The sequence below is a fragment of the Haemorhous mexicanus genome, chromosome 26 (assembly GCF_027477595.1).
Source record: "Haemorhous mexicanus isolate bHaeMex1 chromosome 26, bHaeMex1.pri, whole genome shotgun sequence".
Lineage (NCBI taxonomy): Eukaryota > Metazoa > Chordata > Aves > Passeriformes > Fringillidae > Haemorhous > Haemorhous mexicanus.
Window position 1 is genome coordinate 3,881,139 of NC_082366.1, and position 16,220 is coordinate 3,897,358.

The following is a 16,220-nucleotide window of genomic DNA, read 5'->3' on the forward strand; positions in this document are numbered from 1 at the left end:
TTAAGCAGAAGCATCTTTTTGGAATGCTATCCATTTTATCACTGAGGGTTGGACAGGGAGCATCCAGGAGAGGCTGGATATTGTAATTAACACAAGTGGAGGCAGGCTGCTGCATCTGCCCGCCCGCCCAGAGAGGAAGAACCTGTTGAATTTGCTAGGAGCTATTGCTGTGAGGACAAGAGCCACAGTTCCTGGGAGTACAGCAGCCACAAGTGGATGGAGTAGCTGCTTCAGAGCTATGCTGTGGGGAAGAGGCAGAGGCCTGGATTTTGGACACTGGATGCCCTTTTGGGTTAGAGCCTCCACTTTTGCCTCCTAAGCACGGGGAGGAGGAACACGCAGCCCCTCGCTCTCGGTCGGGTGAGCCAAGGATGGCTGCACTCTCCCAGCACCTCAGGATCCTGCTCTGGAAGAACTGGCTGAGTGTCAAGAGGCAGCTGGTGAGTGTGGGAACAGAGGAGTGCAGGAAGGGGAACCTGGAAACACCAGGAGCTGAGGAGCGAGGGGGGCACTGCAGAGAGGCAGGTTGGGCTGTTAGGGTGGGAGGGTGGTGGTAGAAGCAGAAGGAAGGAAGGAAGGGAATGGCACAGAAGTGAAGATGGATCTTGTGTGAAGTCAGGAGTCCAGACTGAGTACCATGGATGCCTCTTTTGTTCCCTCAGGACAATGTCTGTGCAAACAAAACCATGCACAGACTTGTGGGCAGACCTGAGTTAGGGCTGCAGTTCTGAAGCTGCTGCCATCTGAGCAGACCCTGTGCCTGCTGCACAGCCTGTAAGGAGCCCCTGGGATCTGGGGGTGATGGGACTGCCCTTATACAGAGCATCCATCCTTGACTATTTGTAAAGGATGGATAACAAAAAAGTAGCTCTGAGAGATGCAGGTAGGACAGGTTTCCAGTGCAGTCCAGTGTCCTGCAAATCAAACAGCCCAATGATCTTTGTGTCTGAAAGATAAACCACTGCCAGCAATATCCAGAGAGGGATCTGAGCTGCAGCAGCTTCAGGGAGCAAATGTTCCTTTGGGAGGCATTGCATGGCCAGGCAGAGTTGCTGTGTCCCAGTCCAGTTTTGGTCCAGCTGTGTGTGGTATTTTCAGCAGAAGCATGGGCAGTTCAGGGGCTGCACCATAACCTGTGCTCCAGGAACCCAAACCTGGTGGAGTTTAAACTTGCCTTGGTGTAATGGAAACCTTGGCAGGCACAGGAAGTGCTGGCCAAAGAGAAATGTCCATGGAGAGTGTGATGTGAGGGTGAAGTGAAAGGCCTTGTATGACTGTGTGCTTCTGCAAAGTCTGTTCCAGCTTATCCTGCCCCATCTCCTGGTTGTGGAGCCTGATTCAGAGAGGTGCTGAGTGCCTCAGAGCCTTCTTCACTGCTGCAAAATACACTTTTCCTGAGATGCAGGCGAGTCCCCATAAATTACCTCTAATTTCTCAAGAGAAATTGTAACAGCCTTGTTGCAAGCAGAAGGCTTGGGTCCCTTTTAGCTCTTGTGTACCCTGAGTAAATGCCACCTAAGCCCTACCTGTGCTTCTGACCACAGTCTGACTTGCTGTAATTCTGGTTTCCTGTGGAGTTGAAATATCAACTCTGTAGAACTGAAATGTCAATTAAAATTAAAATCTGCCCACTGCTGACTATTTTATGGTTGGCATGCTTTGCAACCCTCCCTAATTTTTCTCTCTTACTCCAAATTAGGGAGCTTGCTCAGGCTGAGGAGGGTGTGAGGAGGTAAACTCAGATCTTTTTGGGAGCAAAGTTGGGCCTGAGTGCCAAAGGGATCTGGAGATATTGGTGCCTCTTGTGTCTGGCACTTCATTATTTAAACAGAGGCAGAAGGGGAGAGAAAATGTGCACTCAACCAGAGATCCTAAGTACGATCTGAGAGATTAAATCAACTTTTAGCAATGAAATAATCCAGCAACTAAGAGATTATGCAACCTACATCACAGTTCTTAATGTCCCAAGAGCCAGATTGAGGTTGGTTGTGGTTCCATCGGAGTCAACACGTTCCACCTGCAAACAGTTTGGCCAGGGTGGTTGACTTGTTTTTGTTTATTAGAAATGCCTGGGACAGTGGGAATGCTGTGATGTTGCAACTGATGTGCCCAGCTACTATTAAATCCAATTAAATCACACGACAGAGATACTGAGAGAAGACATGTCTGGAAAGTGGGGAGTGTAAGCTCAAAATGAGGAGGGACAACGATTTTCCTGAGTAGGAGCAATCAGTATTCATTTATTGTCCCAGGAATGTGACAGATGTCCAGCCCTTCCTTTAGGCAGCTTCTGACTAATATCAGTTTCTGTGCTGTTACCCCATAATTTTACTTTAGCCTGTGTGGTGCTAAACAAGGAGGACACATTAATGATACCATTTGCATGAGAATTAATCACAGTTAAACTGCATGTTTGGGGACTGATTATAGGGAAAGCATCTGATATAAAAAATTACTAAAATATGTCAGTGCCAGTGATGGATCTTGTTACAGGTTGGTATTGTATCCATAAAAAGCAGGAAGGGTACTGTCTCTCTAAGCTAAAATGTAGCTGAATGCTAAAATTATAGGAGCACCTCAGAAGGGGTGTGTGGGGAGGTGCCCTGTGGTTTGATGTCTGTCACTTACCTATTTTGGGGCATGAATTTGCTGCTACTTTCAAGCCTGAGTCACCTCATCAGGGACGATAGGGATGGAGTTGCTGTAGAACAACCATCTTTAAGCTGAATTGCTCTCCAGGATTTGTTTGTCTGTCTGTTTGGCTTTATGTTCCAGTGAGTGTTACAGGAAATGAAAACACGGTTATGGGCTTGGAATTACTTTGGAAAAACAGCTTTGGGTAATATGTACTGATCTTAAAAAAAAAAATAGCAACACAACGATGAAAAATGGGATTATTTTGAAGAAAGACATCTTTGCAGTTCCAAAAATGGGCATGAAGATAGAACAGCAATTTTGTAGCACAGAGGAGTTTCAGTTTAACTACTGATGGATGGAAAACTCTTAATCTAGTAAGCATGGGAACTAGCTTGCCAGCTAGTGCAAAAACAGGGGATTGTTTGAATAATTACAAATTATAAAACTCCAAGGTTTGTGTTCTAAGATTTTGGACATCCTCCCTCGATTGGTTTACTATACTAGATGATTAATTCTAGTATACTAAATAATTAATTTACTATACTAGAGTATTAATTCTAGTGTTTTCTTAATTCTTGTCCATTGAAAGGGTCAACCCTCATGTCAGAGGCAAGAGTTCTATACACGTTCATGTGTTTTCCAACACATAAGGGCAATATTACATTATTTCTCTTCCACCTTAAGTTAGATACATGGAAAAAATTCTTCCCTGTGAGGGTGGTGAGGCCCTGGCACAGGGTGCTCAGAGAAGCTGTGGCTGCCCCATCCCTGGCAGTGTCCAGTGCCAGGTTGGATGGGTTTGGGGCACCCTGGGATAGTGGAAGGTGTCCCTGCCCATGGCAGAGGGTGGGACTGTATCAGCTTTAAGGTCCCTTGAACCAAAACCATTCTGGGAATCATCTCAGCTCATGTGTATGGACTGCTACAGTCTGGAGATGGAAAGGTGCCAGGGGTTTGGGCTGCTGGGGTCAGAAGTTCTTCTAAGGGATTTTTTTCTTGATGATGGGTGTTCAGATGTGTGTTCTGTAGGCTGGTTGCACAGCTCTATAAACCCCTTCCTCTACCATGCTTGAGCTCCACATCTTCTGAATGACCACTGTGAAAATCCTTCCTTCCAGCTCTACCATGAAGATCCACTGGTTGTGAAAAACAGCTAAATATTTTTGGGGAAACTGCTGTAGGCTTGTCAAACACTTTAATTCTGGGGTGTAGGTCAGTTGAGGTCCTATTTACCCATCATTTCACTGAAAGTGAAACCAAGCTTTCACTCTGCAGCTGCTTTATCTTCTGCTTGGTGCTTCCCAGCATGCCTTTACTGTGACATAGCAGTGTCTCAGAGCTGGGTAAACACAGTCCCCCATAATTACCAGCCAAACTGAAACCTTGTGCTGCTCTCAGCCTTGTTATTTGCTCTTAAAATCTTCGGTAGTGTTTCTTCCTGAATAGATAATGCTTGGATTTTAATTGTATGCATGCCAAGACAGGTGTGATTTACAGTGCACCTCATAACTCACTTAGGGCACTGCTTGTACATTCCAGACAGGCTCTGGGTGACATCAATGGCACAAACATAACCGATATATTTTCATTGTTGTTTTATAGGTATGGTCGTTTGTTTTAATTTCCTGGCCTGTGGTTGTTTTCATAATCTTGGCCATTATCCGTCTCAAATTCCCTCCAGAGCCACAGCAAAACTGTAAGTAACTGGTTTGTTTTTATGTCTGTGGGGTTTAGCTCTCATTTCAGTGACTGATGTGTTCATTTGATGTGTTTTGTTACTTTTACAAATTTGGCTCTGTGTAGTTTCCAGTGGAGATTTCCTGGGATGCATCATGCTGTAAATAAAATGTGTGTGCTCCTCTGAGGTTGTTTTTGCTCATGGTTTTTTTTTTTTCCAAATTAGCTTTATAATTAGAAAACAACCTTAAAGAACTGTCTCATCAAGATTTATTTGGATACTGCAATATAAATTTCCAGAATAAACTGAGGGAGAAGAGGGCAGCTGGGGGAGAGCTTGCTCAGAAAAATGAGTGTGGGCAGAGGCTGATTATGCAGGTGAGGTGGCAAACATGAGGTTGGTCAACATGAAAGGTTTTACCTTGTGCATGCCACAGGCAAAATGTGCACATTAAAGTATCTTGTTGCTAAGGCTCAGTTGAAGAGTGATAACTTGCTTGGCTCCTGGGACCTGGTGGTGCATGTGAGCCCCTTGTAATAAAAACAGCAGCTCCTTGGGTGGGTCAGGAGTTGTTGGGGGTCAAATGGGTGAGAGTTTGCACAAGCTGGTTCTGCTTGCAAGCCTTGCTCCTTGGGTCAGGAAGTGTCCATCTCAGAGCAGGGATGCACTTGGGTCTGCTCTAAAGCACTTCTGCTGAGCAGTGAGTCCTTACCACCACCAGAAGCATGGCCCAGCCCTGAGCACATTTGTTCATGAAGTAGAGTAAAGCAGAGCAAGGAGTTCCTCCAGTTGGGAGCTTTTTTATCTTTCACAGTGTTAGTTTTGGGTTGAATCAAATGATAAAGCCATAGAATGGTTTGGCTTGGAAGGGACCTTAAAGATTTTCAGCCCCTGGTTGACAGCAGAGACACCACCATGGATGACCCAGGTGGGGCTGTCCTGGGCCTGCAGGAGCAAAGCCCTGGCATGGGCAAGGTTGGGGGTTTGTGTTTGGGCAGGGAGACTGGTGCAGGAGGAGAGGAGACAGAGCCTGGCAGGAGAAGAGACAAGCAGTTGGCTCCCAATGTCTGTAGCTGTCCCATGTGTGAGATGTGGTTGGGAGGGATCTGCCTCTGATCACCCTGCTGAGTGACAGGTGTGATTCTCTGGTTAGCAACTCCTCCTTCCTCTGTGAGCTGTGGGACAGGAGCACACTGTGCCAAGTTTCAGACATGCAATTAGGATAGTCCTTGGTGCAGAGAGTCCTTGTTACAGCCTAATCCCACTGAAGCATTGTGTACCTCCTTCCATAGGCAGGGATGTAGGCAAGTTCTTCCTGAAAGTATCACAGGAATTCTGTAATGGGAAAGGACATTCTTGAAGTGTTGGGATCATTTTTGAACCCCAAGCCCATCTGCTGTCAGCAAAAGACCTCTTTAGGCATGTTATATATTCCAAGTTCTCCCAAATTCCCTTGAACAAGTTGGAGCAGGCAAGACAGGACACGTTGAACTTTGTGAAAACCCTGGATTTTGCCAAGTGTGGAAATGGCAGACCTCCCACGCTGCCCTACCAGTTGTACTTCCTGTCCCCAATAAATCAGATAAGTTGGATGTCAAGGGAGCCATCTGGATGGGGAAATATTTATTCTTTTATTTGACATGGTTATTAGTTTGAACCTATATTGATTTGCATTGTTTTTACTCTGGATGATCACATCTCTGCCTTAATGAATTAACAGGAATAATCTTAGGAACTGCAAGTAGCACCAGCAGTTGGGCTTTGCAGGAAAGGGGAAAGTTGGGCAGTGTCTTTGGATGAGTTCCTTTTCCTTCTGCAGATTAATTTTATTTCAGTACAAGTCTCAGTAAGTGTGTGAGTAGGTGTCTGTCTCTCTTAGAAGTGGATGATAGGAATTCTCTATTGCAAGAGAGGTTTTTTGCTGGAAAATAATGGTTATAATGGTTTTGGTGTATTCTTGTGATCCAGATGTTCAGAGACCATCTAACAATCCTGAGGGATGCTAACCAGAGCATCAAACAGCCAGGTTCTGCTGCTATTACTGTTAAATAAGAACAGTTGCTTGACAATTACACTTTTTTTTTTTTTTTTTTGACAACTGGTAAAAATGTATCAAACTTTTTGCTTGAAAAGCAAAAGATAAATCACTTGGGAACGTTCCTTTTTGATAGAAAAGCAGGCGGGGGTGGACACATCTAGGAAAACTATTACAGGAAGGGATTTTATTCATTTTATTCATAAAATTCACCTTATGCTGAGTTCCAGTGCCTGCCTTAAGACGGAATTGTTAAGTAGTGACAAGAAATTGTTTCCAATTCTGCTGTCAAGAGATTATTGCAGGTAGACAAGAGTCAGGAGGCACAGAATCAAAGGAACAGAGATGGAATAAGCTACTCAGATGCTGAGGTTTGGAGCCTTAGAGATAACCCCACAGAAAATCCCACTTTGTAAGCTTGTCTTGTGTATTCAGGGCCACAGAAATATCATGAAATCTATTTTTTTTTCAATTAAAACACCTCAAATTTGAGTCAGTAATTTCTTCTGAAGGGCAGCTAATACACATTGAATAGATGGAGGATTATGTAGAGAAATGACCAGGCAAGTATCAGTGAAGGGTGAACAAATGGCAAGGGTTTCCTGCAGGAGCAAGTTGCTTGTGCTGAATTATATTGTGTAGCACTTAATGCAAAGGGAGCTTGTGCCAGGCTGAGCTTCAGAGGGAAATGACATGCCAAATAAATGTCACCACTCAAGAGCTGCTCATAGGAGAACTAAGAACTGAGGAAAACAAGGAGCTGAGGTCTGATAAATTATTTTCTTCTCAACTAAAGCATCTTGTGTCTAGGAGGTAAAAAACCCTATCTCTCTTCTTTATTCAGGGATTCTGTTTGATGATGTGTTTCCAGGTCAGCAGAGATTGTTGTCAGGAGAAGTGAAAAAGAGATTTCACTGTCTGCATACCCGGTTTCTGTGATTATCCCAGAGTCTTACAAACAAAATCCCCATCCAACTTACTATTCACATTGCAGTTGTGACTTCTGACCCTTTCATTCCAGCCTCTCTCTTTGCTAGGAGACATTGGGATGTGTATGTGTGGAATAGAAAGCTCTGAACTGGAAGCTTGCAGGTGAAAGCCACTGGGTTTGATGGTATCACCCAGACTTGTGTGCCTGTATCACCTGTTTTCTAGAGCAGGGACACAAGTCCCTTTCCATCCTACAGGTTTTAGCAAGGTATGAGAATTGTGTACGAGATACAATCTGTCCCTCAGGGCTCAGCCCACTCAGTCTGCAGAGGAGCCCAATTACGCTCCTTGCTGTAACGAGCTGTCACACCCTGTCACACCCTCCCCGCCCGATTTCTTCCTTTCCTGCTGGCCTCCTCTCCCCTGCTGCCAGTAGCTGAACCTCATCAGTATTCCCGGTAGGAGCTCTCTTGGGTGTGGTTACAGAACCCTGCTCAGAGCCCTGAGCTGTGGGGAGGATGTGGGACAAACCTCACCCCTGTCAGACCCCGGGTCTGCTCCTGTGGCACTCCCAGGGACAGCTGGGCTGTCAAACCCGTGCCTCATTCACAGACAGGTCTTCATGGAATGTAGCTGTGCTCTTGGGTCTGCTCTTAAGTCCACCGAGTTCTGCCAGGGAATTCGTTGGCAGAAGTTTTCCCAGTGAAGCACTTTCTACCCTTCACCTCTGCCCAGAATTCCCCTCAGATTTCCCCAGCATTACGGAGGTGCCTGCAAGGATGCACTGCATTCACTCAGAGGTGTTTGTCAGAGAGACTCAGCAACAGAGTCCTCCATGAGGCTGCTCTTTGCAGCCAATATTCTGGGGGAATATCATCAGTAGCCTGCTGGTCAGTACCAGCACAGGTGTTGGGATCTAGCTTAGAGCCAGAGCTGTGTGGCACAGCACTGTGAGGAACAGACTCTGCTCTCATTCTTGGCTCCAGTGCTCCTGGGAGAAGGAAGGCCCAGGATAGACTCTGCCTCTGAGCTGCATCCCCTTCAGTCTTACTCTGATGGGTAGCTAGGATTTGAACAGGTCCAGAACTGGCTGGAAAAATCAGTACAGGCCCCTGAGCAGAGCTCTCTGATGCCTTAGAAGGTATCTCACCTGGAGGTGAGAAAACCCTGAAACTGTACTTTATGGGAATTTGCCTCTTAGTTGGAGGCACCTGTATTCATCTCTTTTCCCAGTAATGTGGAAAAATTAATAGGTTCCCATGCTAATTACAGGGAGTTGGGATGATGGCTCAGCTGCACAGGCCACTCCATTCATTTGGATAAGTCATGGATATTTATGCAAGTCATAATCCACCCCCAGGGTTCAGCCTATCCTGCACACAGACAAGCTCACAGCAGACTTCAGGGCTCTCCTTCACCACTTGCCTGTGGTGGAGCAGCCCCACTCCTTGTGTTCCTTTACACTGCTTCATTTTCCTCCCCTGCTTTTCTGTCAGTCTTTCCCCCCTTTTCTGCACATCAGATATTTTTTATCTGATAGAGTCTGCAGTGATTAGGAAAATGCCTCACCAAGGCTTTGGTGTGGAATGTTCTGTTCCATTCTGTTGTGCTAGGGAGCAGACTGCCATCTAACCCTCTGTTTCATTAAACCAGAGCTGAAGGGGGTATGGATTATATTAATTAACCCCACATTTGCTGGAATAGACATATGCACTGATCTCCTTGCATGCAGAAGCAGTGCCCAGCCATACAGTTCCAAATCTTCCCCTTGGCTTGGAGATCAACTGCTTAAAGAGAGCACTGTGATGTTTGTAATGCCTCCCTTGCCATAAATCTCCATTTCCCTTTCTTTCCACAGACTCTTCTGCCTTCTGGGGTGTGACTGAAGGATGTTCAGGGTTGGAGCTGGGAACTCCTGACTTACCACTGTGATTTTTCCTTCCTCATTGAAGCAGGGCCTTGGGGCAGTCACTTAATTCTAATTGATGTCCTGAAACATCTCAGTCCAGGCTCTGAGATCTAAAAGGACAGAGGTATTTTTCCAAAGGTGCTGAGCAGCTTGGCTCAGACTGAAATTAGCAGTTGTTGGTGCCTGAATTTCTGGAAAGGAGGTCACTTTTGGGTAAAGAATCTAAACCTGGGCTCTGGAGGCACTCAGCATTGAAAGATGTTGGTTGGGTAAACACAGTTTTTTGTGCAGGTGTTTTTGCAAGAGTCTAGATATGGATTTAAGCTTTTAGGTTCCAGTTTCTTGCTGGGAAATGCCCTCTCTTCTTAGGTCCTGTTTGGGTAGTCCCCTGCTGCTCATACAGACAAGATCAACCTGGCTTCGTTACAAGACTGAGTTAGCCTTGTCTGCATTAAATATTGCTTTAAAAGAACCCTCTAGGAGAAGGGCTTGTGTGCAGTTACTGCTTTCTCCTGCTGTGTTTGTGCTTCAGGCAGTGGAGCATCCCTTGCTAGCACTGTCAACCTCCTCAGCTCTGTCATTTCCCCACCTTGCCCTGAATTTGCAATACCTCTTCGAAGGGCTCCAGGTTCCACCTCCTCTCCTCTGTTCCTGTCTTTGGTGTGGAGGTTCTTTCTCCTCCCTCTGCACCTGCTGCTCTTTGGCTCCTTTGTGATTTTTATGCTCTCTGCTCTTTGTGATCAGTCCACGAACCCGATGCAATCAGATCGCTGTGCTGATTTTTAATTTATTAAAGAAGGAGGTGGAAGTGGAAGGTCTGTGGTTGAGCAAAACCAGCTTGCCCAGTCTTAATAAGCATGGAAGTAGATTCTGTCTGCTCTGGGCTGGTCTTATTGCAGAGCCTGAAGTGCTTGGGGGAAGAATTGGGCAACAAAATGAAATGTTTCTTCCGTGGAGGCCACAGAGGGAGGGAGGAGTCTGGCTGTGAGTTGTCTGCTGCTTTGATTGCAGTGTCCTAGGCAGGCAGCTGAGGACATCATGGGAAAACAAGGGTCCTGTTGCTGTAAAGATAAAAAAATGCAAGGCTTTAAATCTCACCCAGCCACACTGGATGTCCAGGGGGCTTGGATGGGTTTATCTGGGGTCCTGCTGTGCTTTCATTTCAAAAATCAGGAGATGCAAAAGGAGGCTGTAGTGAGGTGGGGGTCAGTCTGTTCTGCAATGTCTCTAGTGAAAAGATGAGAGGAAATGGCCTAAATTTGTGCCAGGGGAAGGTCAGATTAGATATTAGGAAAAAAAATTGCACTGAAATGCCACAGCAATAGATGTGCCAGGGCAATTAAATACTCTCTTTTAATAGGTAAGGCAAAAGCCAGCTGGGTATTCATGTATAAAAGTACCCTGCTTAAAAATTATTCTTATCCCATAGATTTGATGATTTGGTTTAGTTTTTGGAGAGAGATTCAAAGTCCTGGCATTAGCATAAAGCTTTGTACAATAAAAAAATAAAAAGAGCTTAAGTTGTTAGTGATAAATAGATATGAACAAAGCTGGAAATGGACAATTGCATGTGGTGGAAGGGAAACAGGGTCTTTGTCGTGTCATGAAACAGGCACTTTTGTCTTTCTGGCTATTGAAAAAAGCAGAAATTAAAATTTAGAGTGATGCTTTGTGACAATGAGAAAGACTAGAAGGGAAGCCAGAAGGTTGTGTGTGCACAAACATAGCCAAACATTTGGCATAGAAAGTTGGGAGGAGGTGACCAGAGCAGGGCATGTTCTCACTGGGAGTTTTTGTGACTCTTGAGATAAATATGGATCACAGCTGATAAACAGCTGGGGGTCTTGTGCTGTTCTGGGTGAGACCCCCACTGCTCAGGGGTGATTTTAAGAGAGTGTGTAGGAACACAGCACAGAGTGTTCCCTCCACTACAAAAACCCTGAAAGGTTTAAGGTTTCTTCAGCCAGAAGCTGAAGGGGTTTGATCCATGAGATCATTTTAGTAGATGCTGACAAATCTATTTTTGTGAATTTGTCCAATTCTTATGAAATCAATGACTGCTTTATCTCATTTCAGTAAGTTCTACAATGCTTTGATATTTGTTACAAAAATGTGTTTTCAGTCCTGTTTGCTGGTTATGTCCTGATCTCACTGTGCTTTGCTGTCCCTGTGTTGTGAGGGGTGACCATTTTTTCACCCTTTTACTCACTGATTCCTAACTTTATTTCTTTATCAAACCATTTTTTGGCTACCTTTTCCCTAGCTGAAAAGTCCCAGTTATGATGTTGCCTTGTATGGTTTGCCAATGATTGAATGCATTTCCAATTAAACACAATACTTCCTAATGAAACCATTGGCTCATTAGTGCCTCCAATTCACCAGAGCTGAGATCTGTATGGATTTGTTATGAACTATGGGAGGAATCTGGAAGGATTTAGAGCATAGGTAGTGTCAGAGTGTGTGAATTTTGAAAGCAATAGAATATTTTCATGCCCAAGGACTGGCGATACAACCCTAAACTAGAGGTGAGTAGAAACAAAGAAAATTCAGCTGGGGACTGCTGTGGTCATGGTGCTGTGCCTCTGATCTGCTGAATTCCTGGCTGGACTCAGCTATAATGCAAATACCACAAACCTCAGAGCAGTGGCAGCAGCAAAATCAATGTGGCGAGGTGAAACATGGTCCATTTAGGTTTAAACATTTGGGTCAATTTCAATTAATCTTCTAGACCATAGTGAAATAGTCATTCTCATCCCTCTTGTATGACATTTAGAACCACGCTGACATTTCTCATTGGTATTATACCAAGCACCTTTACCTGAAGAAAACAAAATGCTTTGGTCGTGTTGAAGGGAAGTGTGCTGGAATTTACAACATTCAGAAAAATAGGAGAAATTAATTTTCGTTTTTTATTCTGAATGAGAGCAGATGGGGAGAAAACAGAATTTCCAGTGGCATGCATGCATTAATTGGTATCCTATGTTTGTTGTCACTGCTCTGCATGCCTTGTTTCTTTCCAGCTCTTGGAGATGTGGCTGGCCTGGTTAGATGCTACTGAACAGGGAGAGCCAGCCCATGCAGCTCTGAGCCTTTGGCCTCCTCTGCCCTTTGGGATGCCTCTTTCCTTCAGTTTTGGGATAAGAAATCAAAACTCTTTGTCAGAAGACACAGTAAAAGCCTCTGCCCTTGGGATTCTGCTGCTGGCAGACCCAAAGTCAGGCTTTGCTAACAGCATACAGATTTGGGCTTGAATTTTGGTTGCAGAGGTGTCAATTTGGCCAGAAATATGAGAGGGTGATCTCTCAGCTCAGACATGTGGCAGCAGTGGGTGCAGTGATCTCTCCCCCTTGACTCATGGGCACTGGTAGTGGGACCCTTCAAGGGAAATGGGAGTTTTAGCAAATTAGGAGGTTTAAAGCTAAAGGCTTTAAAGGGGGATTGAAAAAATCTTTTGTCATGTGTTGTGGATCTGCTCTAGTGTGGGATGTGGGATCATAAAGTTGGGACTTGGACATGGCATTGCCATAGATTTGAGTGGGAGAAGGAGCTGCCTGTGGAAGACAAAGGGATTCCCAACAGCAGAAATACAGCAAAAGTCTCTAGTGGGGGTGTTACACTTCAGACTGGGAAACTATCACTGTGGAAAGACCATCCTTTAAAATGTGTATTTGCAGAGCAGGTGCAGCTCTCCTTCTGTCACATTTGGTAGCTGGTGCTTACGTTGTGCACTGGTGTCACTGGTGTGCTGGATAAACCTCAGCCAAGGCAGGGACAGGTCTGTATGGAGGTCTCCTGGAGCAGCTTCCTCCCTGGCCATCCATGCAGTGGTTACAGGGCCAGCAGGGAATTCACCTGTGTGGGCAGCACAGTCCCTGTGGCTCTGTGGGGTCACTTCTCCTCACCTCCAGCAAGGGGATGGAGGGCAGGAGGAAGGAGCAGGGAGAGCATTAATTTCATGGCTCACCTTGGCATCAGTAAATTCCTTCCTTTGCAGGATGCAGGGCTGAGAACCAGCGTGGGTCTAACTCACACCACATGAGAATCTGGCCCAGACATTTTGGGGGTTTCTGTGTCATGGTCTTTCTCAAACATCTTCCTTAATTCTCTAGCTGCTGTCAGAGCCCAGGCCTCTTCCAGAAGAGTCCTCCCTGGCATTGTCACTGCTCCTGTGCCAGGAGCATCATGGGGTAACACTGGTTTGTGACTCAGGGATGGATCAGGCCCCATGGCTGGATCCAGCTGCCAGCAAACTGCTCAGCATCTGCTGAGAGTTGGCAGAGCCTCACTGAGTGCCTCAACCTCATGGGCCAGCAACGTCCTCAGAGGCATTGTGCCACCAGTGGCAGCACTTCCAAACTTCAGGTCACAAATTCCTGGCTCTTTATATCTGGGGCAGCTGTTTCAAAAGAAAAGGAAGAACCTTTTGTACAATACCATCGCTGTGTTCTGATGCTGAACACTTCACTGTGATAGAGCAGCTGATTGTTTAATTGCCCACTTAATTCAAAGTGTGCCACCTTTGAGTCCAATTAGGGTTGTATCACCACTACTCGGGCATGAAAAAAATTCTCTTGCCTTCAAAATCTGCACACTGGCACTACCTATGCTCTAAGTCCTTCCAAATTCCTCCCATAGTTCATAATTCTAGAATTTGTTATTGCTATACTTGTACCTCAAGGAAGAGTCTTCCTCTGATCTGGATGCATCAGGATCTCTTGCTTAATCACTTCTGTAAACATCTGACATGTCTTTGGAGAAGACCAGTGCTCTGCAGACCCATCCTTGTGTTCCCCTTTCAGCCTTACCCTGAGGAGTTACACAGCTCTAGCTGCTCCTGGTCTGCTAAGAGACATGAACTTAGCTCCTAGCTGTGTGGTTGTTGAGAGGTGTGGAGGGCAGTGAAGGGTGGAGATCCTTCACATCATTGTGGCTATGCCCTCCATCCCAGGCCTCATGGCTTCCCACATCTTTGAAGCTTCATTTTGGTAGGGACAGCCATCCAGTGAGGTCTGTGGTGTGCATTTTTGGATTGGTGTGCAAATCAATGCCCTGCATGGCAATGAGGGTGTGGGAGATGAGAAGGAAGATGAGAGCAAAGTGTCTGCATGTGCAGGGTTGTAATTGGTGATCCCAAAGGGCAAACACTGCAGACATGGCAGGGATATTCACACAAGGATGCTTCCAGATTAAAGTGCTCTGCTCTTTCCCTCATGGGCAGCAGATTAATTACCCTGCAACACCTTTAGAGTGGTGGATGCTTGGTCCTGTGGCCCCAGCACCAGAAGTTCTGCCTGGAGGGATAAGGGAGCTCTTTTGCTGCCCTTGGTGCTCTGAGGTTACTGGGAGCTGGTTCAGCCAGCTGTGTAACTCCTGAGGGAGGGAGGGGTGTAATTCCTGAGGGGGCTTGAGGGATGCAGGGAGTGTTGGGGGAAGCTTCCCACAGCAGGGAGCCTTCTCCTCTGGCAGGTATCCATGTCCTTTAATTTTCCCTTGTACTCCTAACTCTCCTCTGAGGTGTACAAGAGAATCACACCACCATCAGGGTGGGTGCCTGTACCTCTGCAGTTCTCAGGGCAATAGAACTGAGAACTCTGTTTTGGTTGCTGTTTTGGCAGTGGCAACTCCTGTGCTAAACCATGAGCTCTTGTGTTCTGACCCAAAAATGCAGTGACCAACTGAGCTGAGGAAAGCTCAGGAAAATCCAGTCTCCATCAAGGAGACCAACAGCCCTGGAATCCACCTACCCCTGCGAAGCTCTCTGGGAGCATCTGGGGTTTGACCACTGCTGTAATAAATAAATGTTGTACAAATGTAGTACTGTGTCCTTGTTGGAGGGGTGAGAGATAAAGCTGTGCCTGGGTGAGAGTCTCAGGTCATCTTTGAAGACTAAAGAGCAAGGTAATCAATTACCACAAGCCTGCCCACAGGCCTTCAGCAAATCTGGCTCCTTTCCATAGCAGAAATAATAGCAATGTCCTTTGCCAGGTAATTTTCCAAATGATTATTTTAAATAATATGTTGCTGTGATCCAGCAAAGGAGTTTGGAGATTTATGAGAGCGTTTGTCTGCGAGAAGAAGAGCAGCCGTGAACTCTGCGGGCTGGCAGCGAGCAGCACGGGGCAAGTGGCACATCAAACACTCCTTGGGTGTCTCATTGCTCAGGTCCACTCTGTGTCTGGAGAAATGGAGCCAGGACACAGATCTCATCCCTCAGCCCTGGCTGCCAGCATCCCAGGTCACCAGGCAGATGGTGCTGGAGCTGCTCTGAGCTGGGAGGATGCACGGGGGGTGGTGGTGATGGATTGCCCCTCTGCCTTCCTGGGGCAGCTCTGCTCAAAAGGCAAGGGATGTTTGTTGGACCTGGATCCGTTGCCCCTTCCTGTGGTAAAAGCTGAGGAAAAGCCCTGTTTTAATAGCAGCAGTGGGTGCAGTGTTTGGCAATGCATTTTATTTCCTGGCTTTATTTCCTGGCTTGGAAATGAAGATTGTGGCTTTGTGTAGAAAACAGTCCAACAAGTCTCGGAGAACATCTTCTCATGGATGCCTCAGGTTACTCTGGCCATGTGCCTGCTTTCACTGTATTTTATTTTTTAAAGGCAGAATTAGGATACCTTAATCTAAGGGGGCTTTTTTTTGTCATTTCTTGCCTGTTGTTGGATTTGGGAGAGAAGGGAGGAAATGTGCAGTTGCTTCAGGATCAGCAGGTATCCTATGAACAAATAGCTTGGCTCTTCTTCCTGTTAACGGGGACCCTGAGCAACTGGGTCTAGTGGGACATGTCCCTGCCCATGGCAGGCATGTTGGAACTGGACAGCCTTCAAGGTTTCTTCCAAGCCAAACCATCCTGTGATTAAACAGCCTGTGATGACTTTGTCAGTGTTGAGGAGGTGCGATGTTGGGGAAGATGAAACAAGAAAGCCTTACAAATATGATTGCCTAGCAAAAGATTTTGAGAATATAGAAACTATAAGCGAGATTGAAATGAAAGCAAGCTTTGACATCCCTTAGTTACTGAACAACTGGAAAACAAT

General features: G+C 45.9%; 1 protein-coding gene across 3 annotated transcripts in view; it reads left to right on the forward strand.

Annotated features, from left to right (window-relative positions):
- The window catches only part of ABCA12 (ATP binding cassette subfamily A member 12), an 81,617-nt gene continuing 65,397 nt past the window's right edge, over window positions 1-16,220 (forward strand). For 2 of the 3 annotated variants that reach the window (XM_059868216.1, XM_059868215.1), the window contains exons 1-2: window positions 4-440; window positions 4,240-4,333. In XM_059868216.1, coding sequence (XP_059724199.1) covers window positions 372-440; window positions 4,240-4,333 — 163 coding nt within the window. In that variant the 5' untranslated portion in view covers window positions 4-371. Of the gene's footprint in view, window positions 441-4,239; window positions 4,334-16,220 lie in introns of all 3 variants that reach the window. The other variant, XM_059868217.1, reaches the window with a different exon arrangement.